Source organism: Neophocaena asiaeorientalis, unplaced genomic scaffold (genome assembly GCF_003031525.2).
Source record: "Neophocaena asiaeorientalis asiaeorientalis breed wild unplaced genomic scaffold, Neophocaena_asiaeorientalis_V1.1 scaffold515, whole genome shotgun sequence".
NCBI classification, from domain to species: Eukaryota; Metazoa; Chordata; class Mammalia; order Artiodactyla; family Phocoenidae; genus Neophocaena; species Neophocaena asiaeorientalis.
In genome coordinates, this window is record NW_020175829.1 from 690,696 (window position 1) to 702,495 (window position 11,800).

At 36.2% G+C, this 11,800-nt stretch overlaps 1 protein-coding gene across 1 annotated transcript; it reads right to left on the bottom strand.

The window, feature by feature from the left end:
• Positions 1-982: 982 nt before the first annotated feature.
• Positions 983-11,772, bottom strand: ANKRA2 (ankyrin repeat family A member 2). Its single transcript, XM_024732815.1, has 9 exons — positions 11,297-11,772; positions 8,490-8,882; positions 7,481-7,639; positions 5,737-5,802; positions 3,657-3,754; positions 3,025-3,150; positions 2,666-2,732; positions 2,078-2,158; positions 983-1,504 (listed from the first exon to the last, which is right to left on the bottom strand). The coding sequence occupies exons 2-9, from the start codon at positions 8,776-8,778 to the stop codon at positions 1,449-1,451; spliced, it is 942 nt and encodes a 313-aa protein (XP_024588583.1). The 5' UTR covers positions 8,779-8,882; positions 11,297-11,772; the 3' UTR covers positions 983-1,448.
• Between the last annotated feature and the right edge of the window lie 28 nt (positions 11,773-11,800).

The following is an 11,800-nucleotide window of genomic DNA, read 5'->3' on the forward strand; positions in this document are numbered from 1 at the left end:
TTACTTTGTAATATGAACAGGAAGTAACAAACACTTCATGGATAATGTGCCATCGATAAGAAAAGGAACCAAATGGACGGGTGAATGGTTTTAGGTAAAATCGATTTAAAGCATATGCCTGACAAGGGGGGAAGCATTAGTACTATTTTCACGTATGATTTAGCTTGCCTTTGGAGTGAACATCTATCATTTTTTTCTTCCTGTCGTTTTCCTTTAGGCCTCCTGCTTTCCAGGTGGTCTTGGGGCAATGGTGGGTTGTTAACAAGTCATCCCCTTCTCCCCTCAACTCCATACAGTGGTGCATTTATATCCCATGCTAAATAGATTTCTGCCTCCTGAAAAATTTAATTCTGAGCAGAATGATAAACAAGAGGATTTAAGCATTACCAAAGCGGCATCCAAAATGACTGGCCATGACTTCCTGACTGAGATCCCTGGCCTAGTTTCATCCCTTTGGTATGGCCTGCTTCTTCAGCTTTTCCTTCCATTCTGTGTCTTTCCATTAATTCCTTTTTGCTTAAATTAGCTAGATCAAGTTTATGTGGCTTACAACCCAACTGTCATAACTGACATCACACCTATTTTCCAGATGAAGTGATTTAACCCAAGTCCCACGCTCAGTGGTCATGTCAACTCCTAGCTCGTGGCTCTCTTCCAGATGTTGGTATAGCACGAGTTTATAATGCTCCTTGAGTGGAATTTAGTGGAAAGAGCATCTGACTGACTTTTATTGAAGAAATGAGTTCTCTTTCACAGAGGGCTTTTCCTACTGAAAACTTACTCACAAGGTTAAAATATTCTCAATATACTTCTAGAAATGACAATCAATAAGTCTTTGTTGACTAATTAACATTCGGTTTATTTTAATTATATTGTTTGATCTAATGGAGTATCCTGGCAGGACAGAAGGGTTAAACTAAAACTCCCAAAGAGATACCTTAATAATCTTACGCAATGTAAAAAGAACAACCTGCATGCAAACTAACAGAAGAAAAGTACTTTATTCATTTATAATACCATTTTGTAAACAACCACACTGTGCATTTTTAAATTCAATAATAACAAATTTTTTTCCTATGGATTTATAGCAAACTCTATATAAAGTCAATGAGTTAATACAAGAGTGAAGATGAATAGGGCAGAATAATTTCCAAAAATGTTAAATTACAGCACTTGATACAAACACAGATAACTATCTGTACCATAAAAATTTACATGCCACAAAACACTCATTTATAATTTTAAATATGCGGTAAAACACATTTATAAAAAAGCATCAACATTAATTTTATTATAAACCAGTGAATTACTCAGAGGAATATTTATTAAAACTTACTAAAAATCAGTCAATATTGCAACTGAGGTAAAAATTTATAAGTAAACAAAACTATCATTTATAAGGGCCAAAAGTAAACGGAAGGGCAGACAACACTTTCTGATGACTATGTCTACTCCTTGATGTTCTGAAGCAGTTTCAGTAAATGTGACTCAATAACCTGTTGAACTAGAACACACATGTGATCAATCAACAGCATGTTGATTACAAAATTTTTAAAAACTATCAAATTCAACTTAACATCACCAACATTTTCCTAAAATAATTTCTAATTAGGATATAATCATAGTCTGAGGGCAATAAGATTACAATGCAATACTTCAAACTTAGTCTGTCACTGACTTTAGTAATTGTCCAAGTTACTGGGTTTTCTGTTCTTGGTTTCTAAATTTTGAAACTGAAGGAGAGTCCAGAATACAAGGTTGTTCTAAGGAACAGAGAAAGGGCAACTATAAAGCATTTTATAAATAGTTTGCTATGAAATGTTAAACACATCTTGTAAATAGGCGTACACGTATCCTCCAGCAACTAATTATTTGGGATGGTGAAAAGTAATAGTAACAAACTCATTTCTAGACTTTGTAGGAATCTATTGATTTTGCCCACAGTTGAAAGTATATGTCAGGAGTTAGGATAACATGCATGTTCTATAACTGCAAGTGATGAGAATAGTTTGGACCACTGGTTTGTATTATTATATAACTTTACTAAAATGAAACCTGAGAGTTCTAAACCACTTACCACTTCTATAGCCCAAGGCTACAGCTAGATCCATAGAATTGTATCCAGAGTCGGTTTCAATTGTTGGGTCAGCTCCATTTTCTATACCAAAACAGAAAAATCTACATAAATAAAATGAAAATATGGATATGTTTGTCTATCACTGGCTCATGCGCAATTAGCGGGACAGATTTTCTGCAAATTTGGAAGGTATTTTCAGGATGGTCTGACAAAGTACAGAGTACACAGAGGGCATAGAATTCACTCTGGTGGGTCGGAGGGAAGACACTTCAAACATACAGGCATCCTCTAGAGCAACTGAAACTAATACACCACTACAGACAGCACTCAGGCTTAAAGACACTGTGGACAGAGAAAAGAGCCGAGGATTCACATGTGATCCCTAAAAGGAAAGCAATAAGGACAGATACTGCGATTGCAGGCGTGCTGTGTGATGGAGCTACGGCTTACATGGGAACCTTAGGGCAGCAGGTGCGCCAGGGGTGAATAACGTATTTAATAATAGTTCAGGATTCTCTTGAGGCTAGCTTGTAAAAAATAATGTCTTCATGTGGCGTTTTCTAAATATTTCCACTTTTATCTGCTTACCTAAGAGCATTTTTACACATTTCACATGATTTCCATGTACAGCGTAAAGCAAAGGCGTCCCTCCATTCTGCAAAAGGAAAGGTGATTTAGTTTTTCAAGGTGAGCAAGATTCAAATAATTTAATGCTCCTGTGAATTGGGCATGTAAAAGTAGTTTAAGGTAATTTTAATATTTTGTGAAGAATACTTAATCAGAACTAATAATTGAGTTTAGGACATTAACTTTTCCTCCCAGCTGTTTAATTAACTAAGGTAATTAATTATTCTTCCAAGGGTTTAATAAAGCTTATTATGTCTCCCCAAACCAAATAAATCCTAGAGTTTGTTCCAGTAATTTAAAAATCAGTATTACAGACTCACCCAGTCATATTCATTTACGTCAACTCCACAATCCAGCAGCATTTTGACAATATCTGTGTAGCCCTTACTACAGGCTAATGACAGTGCACTTTCTCGACCTTTTCCTAAAAGCTGGGGATCGGCACCCTGCAGTGGGAAATAGAGATAAAAGACTTTTCAGTTTATGAAAACAAGAATATTGTTACTTCTATCAATAATAATTACAGTTCAACACTTAGGTCAGGTAATGTTCTGGGGTTAATAAAGAAAGAACACAAACTTCTACTCCTGGACGTTCTGTTATCAAGGTTGTCTGAAGGCCTGCCTTCCTCCCTCTACCTCAATCCTAACTATCTTGTCACTTTGGAGTCAAATTGTATCTTCTCCAAGAAGCTTCTCCTACAGGGCTGACAGGACTTTTGTTCCCATCGTGCTTAGCAGGGCTGGGCACTCACTTCTCTCTCCAGCTTCATGGACGACTACACTTGCCTGCTCAACCAGATGCAAGCTCCACAAGAATATGAAGAGCATGTAAACATTTTTTGGATCCTCTACCATTACGTCTAGCTGGCTGGAGATGTAAAAACTTTACTAAATACTTAACTGAACTTAAGTAACTGTACATATACATTTTTCTGAGGCATTTTCCTTACATTCTGAAGTAGAAACTCTACCACAGCTATTTGCCCGTGTGCTGCAGCCCACATCAGAGGAGTAAATCCTTCGTCGTCCGTGTGATTGATAACATTTTCTATTTAAAAGAAAAGCAATTTTTGTGATCTAATTTAACAACCACATATTAATATCTCTATGAAAATACTGGCATTCTAAAAAGGTGACTATATTACCCAATGAGGTTCACGTTTGTGCTGACTTGTGTTCACTGAAGTGTGTTTGCAATTTGCAGTCTCAATGCATTAAACTGTGCCTCAAGGTACGTAGCTGAGTTCAAACAGCATATTATTTAAAGTATAAACTACCAGACACAACATAATGCTAGGTACAGGGCAGTCCACAGAACACTGGACACAGAATCAGGAGACCAGAGTTTGAATCCTGACTGTCACTTTCTAGCAGTGTGATTCTGGGCATGTCATTTAATTCCTCTAATATCCAGAATACCTTGCTTATCTCAGTAGTTAGCTGGGAGGATCACAATAAAAATGAGGTTATACGATAGCCCTTAGCATTACATAAATACATATTATAAAAAGCCCCAAATTAGTAAAGCTATTTTTACTCTCTAGCCAATACTGCTGCCTTTGAGTCTCTTAAAACTTTTGGTGGTTTGCTAACATAATATAATATGAATGAAGACTGAATAATCTGAAACACAATTCTACGCAATTCTACCTCAAAACCCATTTTGTTCCCTAGATTCAGTCTACCAGGTATAAAGTCCACAGTTTTTTCCCTAAATTTATTTAGTAGATTGAGAATAAAACCTTCAAATGTTTATAAACAAATAGGAATATAATGATGAAGTCTTTCTTATAAAAGAATGACATGATTTTTAAAAAAAGCCACTCTTTAATCATATGCCCTGCATTCAACTGATAATGTTGGGACAATTGGCTAACTTTTTGAAAAATGAAAATAAAAGTTAAGCTCCACCTTTACCTCATTACACCAAAACATATTCCATGGGTCAAAGATTGAAATGTAAACAAGAAACCACAGAAGTTCTAGAATAAGGTATGAGTGAATTATTTATAATCTTGGAATAGGAAATTTTTTCTAAGCAAGATATAAAACTCAGAAGTCACAAAGAAAAAAATAAATTTACCACTTAAAAATGTTAAGCCTGTGTTTGAAAACATCATAAAGTCAAAGGAAAAATGGCAAACTGGGAAAAAACTAGATTCAACATAAACAAAAAGTGAACTTCTTTAATTTAGGTAAGAGTTCATATAAATCAATATAAAACAGGCAGTTCACACAAAAAGAAATTCAAATAGATCATAATTTTAAAAAGGCAAACAAAACCAGTATGAAATACCATTTTTCACCTATAAGATTAGCAAAGATTAAAGTCTGATAATATTCTGTGTCAGTGAGGGTATGGGGAAGTAGAAACACTAACTCTGGTGTGAGGACAGGGCAAACATCTGGCAATGTATATAAAAATAAAAATTCATATACCTTTTGACCCAGCAAATATACTTGTAGGAATTTACCCTATGGATATACTTTAAAAGAATGCCAACAATATTGTTATTTAATAGAAATAAACTGGAATCAACTACCACCAGGGGAACTAGTTAAGAATAAAAAACACAGTATATGCAATACAATGCAAAATCACAGACCTATTAAAAAGAATGAAATAGATCTTTATGTGCTTATAAGGAAAGATCTCAAAATTTAAGTGAAAAAAGTAAAGCGCAATGCAGTGTGTATATTTTCCCTCTTGTGTAAATAAAAAAAAGCACATATATACTATACTCTCACATATTGCCCCAAGTATAAATAATTTCCAGAAAAGTCTTCTGAAAATATAAGAAACTTATAATGTTTGCTTCTGCAGAAAAGGCGAGGGTGGTAAGGGAAGCTTTAACTTCTATACCTTATATTACTTTTTTTTTAAAGTATCTATTGGGTTATCTGCCTGGTGAGGTTATGCAACTATTTTTTTTTTGTCTTTATACTTTCTTGTATAAAAAGAAAACAATAACAAATCTGATAAATCCTATTAAATTTGTTTTAAATACATCTAAAAAAATAGGCTAGTACCTTGTTCAATACGAGCAGCCAGGTAGAGCATCTCTCCCTGAGCAGCCAACTGGTGAACAGACAAAGCTGAAACAATACCATAAAAAGTTTCATGTATATCTGTAGGTACACTTTCATCATCTCATTGTTCATGCCTGTGTAGCAATTTTCCTTTCCAAAACACGAACTATCATTTTACTGTCTAAAAAAATCTAACTTAAAATATAGCCTAACATTTGCAGATGTCAGAATTACCTTAAATATCTAAGAGTCTGAGAATTGACTCATATATGTTTAAGGTAATTCTGACATCTGCAAAGTGTTATTAACAGTGAATGTGCAAATTGTTTGATTATTAACAATGCAAATTGTTACTGATCTTATGAATTAAAGAAATGGTTTAGGTACTTAATTTTTAACATGGTATCTCTTTATCCAAACTTATAAGGAAGTATAAGGAAGTTGGGTCTAAAAGACTCTTGATTTTTAATTGACTGTATTCATTTAAGTCCCAAATATCATTATTTCAAGAGGCCATGGGTATTTCTTAACTTTTGGAGGACTAAGATAGTAAATTAAAAACTAGCTGACAGGAAATTCTTGAGTACAGACCTATTTGTGGCTAATTAGCTGTGTGACCCTGGAGACCTGATTAAACATTTTTGTCTAACATGAAGTATGTGAACCACATGATCCCTAGGTTTTTTTTCCTAAAATTCTATGGTTGGGGAATTCTCTGGTGGTCCAGTGGTTAGGACTCGGCGCTTTCACTGTGGGGCCCCGGGGTTCAGTCCCTGGTCAGGGAACTAGGGTCCCATTAAGACTCTCGGCGTGGCCAAAAAAAAAAAAAAATTCTATGGTTGGAATATTTTAAGACAATCTCTTTATTTTAAAACAAAGCCAAACAGGTACTGTTCTATGACAGTTCATCTTAAAAATCAGTATCACTTGATCCTTGATTTAGGATGATATGACTGGGTGGCCTTAATACAGAAAGGAAAGCAATTGGGAGGCATATGCAAATTTACATAAATAGAACAGAAATGGCTCTTAGGTAGAGTTAGAGTCATGAACTCGTTCTGGCTTACCTACTATAGCATACAATTCAAAATCAGGAGGGACACAGTGTTTCCAAAGTAAAAACATATATTTCACCATGCTTTAGAATACAGATGCATTTATGTTATATTCTCAAATATAATTCCTAACATCAAATTGCTAACTGGTTTCCTCTCATTAAGAAACCCGTACTCTATAGAATATTTTCTAGTTTACAGAGAAAACCCTTCATTTTATTTCTTCTAGAATAATTCTACATTAAAAAATTGTAAATTCAAAGTTTTTAAAGAGGTGATTTCATATTATATTCAAATTCGAAATTATAGTAGACATCGCTCAGCTTTTACTACAAATCATTTGTTGATCAGTGATCTAGTTTATAAAATGCACTCCAAGAACACAAAAACACAATGTCTTGCTTTGCACAAAGTTCAGAATAACTCATTGTTTTTATAGTAAAATTATGAAGGTTTTAAGAATTAATATTTCAATCTGTATTTGTTCTCAACAGAGAAACATAAAACATGAAATATTTGAATATGCAATAATATGTGAAAGAGTTTTAAATTACTAAAACTATCAGGACATCACTTAAGCTTTCCAAAACAGAATATGCATTTAATGAAAATAATGTTTCAAAGCCAAACTCTTGAAATCATTACATTAGTAATAACAATATTCTAATACATCAGTGGGAAATACTTACAATTTGCTAACAGAGGTGTGGTTGAGACCTCATTTCCTCTGTGTTTGTTGGTTAAAGTAGTTGACTGTTTTATGGGTGAGAAGTGCTTTGTTGTAGAGGGAGTGTAGACATGCCTTACTTGAATTCCCGGAGAAGGAGATGTATGGATACTGCATTCAGCTAAGTAAAATTAATTTAAACACATTAAAACAATATTTTAATAACAAAGCATTTCAAAGTTCTATGTCAATGTTTACATTAAAAAATAAATACAAGATGTATAATATCTTTAACTGGTTCTCAAGTGATACTATTTTTTTGCCATAAAAAATCTGTACTAGTGGGCTTCCCTGGAGGTGCAGTGGTTGAGAGTCCACCTGCCGATGAAGGGGACACGGGTTCGTGCCCCGGTCAGGGAAGATCCCACATGCCGCGGAGTGGCTAGGCCCGTGAGCCAGGGCCGCTGAGCCTGTGCGTCCGGAGCCTGTGCTCCGCAACGGGAGAGGCCACAACAGTGAGAGGCCCGTGTACCGCAAAAAAAAAAAAAAAAAAAAAAAACTGTACTAGTAAAAGTTCCAGAAAAAAAATCAATATTAATCTTGAGCAATTTTATCCAGAGATTAGTTTTTTTTATTCGATAGATTGTTATAAAAGTAAATACAATATGATGACAGATTTCACTGTATTAAAGCATTGGAAGCTAATGCCAATCACATATTCATGGAGTTAATTCATTTACAAAAGGCACAAAATTTTTTTCTCCTATAATTTTAAAAGGTACAATAATAAACTTTATTAGAGAATTTGTAAATAAACAAAGGTCAAGGAAGAAGTAAAAATCAACATGTACTTATGGACATTATATAACATGAAATTATTTAATTTTGGTTTCTATGAGATTCTAGAAAATCATAATTAAAGATGACTTCCAAACTCTTCGCAAACTCAAAATCTCATGATCAGAAAGGGAAAAAAATAAAAAATAAACAAAAACAAAACAAATGCAGATATTTATACCATAACTTTCAACCTTTAAATAGGACAGATGCCACCTCCAGGTCAGAGTTAACTTGATCTTGAATATTTTTACTATCTTCTTCATTTAAGGACTTCACAAACCGAGAACAGACATTCATATCAAATCTGTTAGGCAGTATGAATTTCATCCCCATGGAAACACCCTGAGCTGATCCTTCTTCTGCATTTGAGTCCAGCTGATGTTCTATTTTAATGTCTGGCATGCCAGTTAGACTGTAACTGCTGGGGCACTCTTCTACTATCAGCTGGGCTCCAATATCCAAATTTGCTGATGTAGCCATGATTTCAACTGTAGTTTCAATAATTAAAACATTTCTTCATGATTTCCCCTTGGTTTTATAAGAATGGCATACAGTGTATTCTTCAAATTTGGGTATTAAAACATCTGAAAGAAAAAAATTAAAATTATTATATCAACTTAATGTATACAAAATAATCATTTTCAATCACGTATGCAAACAGTGCTCCTATTAGCACCTATACATAATAGAAAGAATACAATCTCCAGAGGCAGAAAAACCTGGGTCTGAATCCAAGCTTCACCATTTATTAGCTGTGTGAATCTGTACAAGCTCCTCAACCTCTCTAAGCCTCAGTCTCACTTGTAAAATGGGTATACACCAGTAACCTCACAGGACCCTGGCAAAGACCAAATGAAATACAGTAACATTCTCACCGCCATTACTAGGTCCCAACAAATTTTACTTAGCCTTTTCTCCCCTTTCCTATTCCTGAATATTACCAAATGGAGTTTTTAAAAATCAGGCTAACAACAAAAATAAACTTTCATGTAAAAACTTTAACCTCTAATCTGAGGTTTATTTTTTAACATGCTGTTAAAATTTGAATTTAAGAAAAGATAGAACTCATGTTGTACCCAAGTCTATCAGCATCTACAATATCCATAATTCCTGGATAGTGAAAGGCTTTACAAAGTTTTGGTTATGATGAACTGAAAACATACTTATTAATCAGTTTTTGTTCAAATCAAGTGTTAGCAACTTAATACAGGTTTTTATGAAAAATAAAGTGTACAGATTATGGACTGGCTTCCTTTGCTTTAGCATCTCTAGGACATTATAATCTAAGTATAATTTTTGGTCCCAATTTTTGTAATAAGTATTAAGAAATTAGAATTATTCATTTTTTTCCAAATATAGATTGTCAAGACATGAACTCAATAAACGCGAACTCTCAAAACAGAGGTTAGAAGCACAACTGTTACTGAATCATTTACTATTGTTTTAGAATGAGTTTTCAGTAAGGTAATCACTGGCACTTTCCTATGGACCTTAACAAAATTTCAAGAGAAATTTCATTATTGTACCTAAAATTGCTTCTAAAAAAAGGAAGAACTCCAAGGCATATAATTGTCTTACACATATAGTCACTGAGACAAGAGGAAAATTAATAGCATCCAGTTAATTTTTTCATGTTAGGGCTTACTGCCTCAGAAATTTTGAGGGTGCAGGATGTTTTAAAATTGTAATTAATTGGAACTAACAGAGAAAAGTGCATTAGGACCACAGTGGAGCAAAGGTTGGCAAATCATACATTTATAGATAATCACTTTTACAGTTTTAAAACATCTTCCAAGATTGATCTTTATAACAATCCTTTGAGTAGTCAGGGCAGGTAATCATTATGTTCACTACAGAGAAGAGAAAAGAGGAGCTCACGACTCCATCACCCTGTTCGTTAAAAGAAAAAGCAGCACTAAACTAATCCAAAACTTCCAAGGGAGAAACAGTTGAAGAAATAATAAACGCTAATAACGATGTTAACAAGTAACAAAGTCAACACACTTCAGCAAGCGGTAAGAAGGAGACTAAAACAGAAAATGAGTTGTGATTCAAATGGAGGTGGAGGGGCAATGCTGAGGTCTTTAAAAGTATATTACAAGATATGAACTGTGTTTCCTGAGGGAAGAGCTATCTCACACAGACTCCTACCCAGAGTTGGGCGAAGTGCCACTCCCCTGACCTCGCTCAGCACCCGCATATATCTTTATTTTAGCATTTATCACTCTCTTGAAAATTTCCATTTAAACTCCTAATAAATTGAAAACTCCTCTAGGATGGGGGGGGCACTCTTACTAATTTCTGCACACAAACAGTGCTTGGTTCTATCACGTACTCCATAAATATTTTGTGATCTGAACCTTAACAAAGGTTCGTATTCTTTTCTACCCTGAAATGAGCCTGCAAGATGCTCAACAAACATCTGCTGATTAGACCTGGCTTTCCGTTCCCAACATCACTACCAACTAGCTGTGCAACCCTGGACAGAGAAATCATACACGTTTCCTAAGACTCATTTTATTCAGATAAGATGAAGATGGTTGAAATAGGTATCTCTAATATTCTGTCCAATTCTAAACATCTTCCATGTTACAAATCAGGGTTTAGAAATGGAATTACCAGTCTTTGAGGGAAGAAGAGCAAATGTACTTGGGGGAGGAGGGAGTGGAAACAGAACGCTTATCTTGGCACCACTCCAGAGAGAAGAAGCAACACTGAGTGGTTAAGCCATAATTTTGAAGTATAAGAGAGGAAGGGGGGAAAAAAAAAGATGATCGAGAAGAGGAGGCGGTGAGAAAAAGAGGTAAGGCCAAGGAGAGCTAGGATCACCTCAATCTGTCAGAGCCCAGGGATAAGGGGAGAGAGACCCTAACGAAATAAAACGGGCAACTGGGTTAATCCACAGTGGGTGCTAGTAACAGGAGCCCCCCGGTTCTTCCTCATCCTGGAGTTGTTCTACAAGGACAGGAAGGTGCTATGAAAATGAATGATGCCTCACAGGCCACAGGTGTCCCGGCGTCCCAGGACAGGAACCCGCTGGAGGGGAGACTGTTGCAGGGAGGGAAGTCCGCTCTGTCGCCTCCCGCCAACTCTGCCCGAAAAATTCCAGCGCGGCTCGGGTAGGGAGGGCGGAAACTCTGGCTCAACCGCGGCGGGCTGGTCCCGGGGATAGGGGCCGGAGGCCGACCGTGTGGGAGCGAAAGTCCTGGCGACCGCCTTCGACAGCCCACAGCGAGTCGGGCCTTCCCATCTACGGCCAGATTCACTGCAGGGCCCCACCCCCCGGCTTGTTTTGACCGTGACGTCACTTCCGATTTATTCTTTCGGCTTCCGGCCAAAAAACGTGCCGCACCGGTGAAGCTGTTGCAGGGAGGGACTTCCAGGTATTTTCCCGCCGCTGCTAGATCCTTACTGCTCCAGTACTACAGAGACAGTGTCCCTTCGGCTACAGCTCTGGTTCACTAGCGCCAGGCCTCGGTCTCTCCCTCCGGCCACGCCTCCT

Excerpts from the sequence above, each read along its gene's own strand:
- ANKRA2 (XM_024732815.1), bottom strand. The coding sequence starts at position 8,778 with ATGGCTACATCAGCAAATTTGGATATTGGAGCCCAGCTGATAGTAGAA. Across the intron at positions 2,733-3,024 it reads ACGTAAATGAATATGACTGG|AATGGAGGGACGCCTTTGCT; the intron begins GTGAGTCTGTAA and ends TTCCTTTTGCAG. Across the intron at positions 2,159-2,665 it reads ATGTGTAAAAATGCTCTTAG|AAAATGGAGCTGACCCAACA; the intron begins GTAAGCAGATAA and ends GTTTTGGTATAG.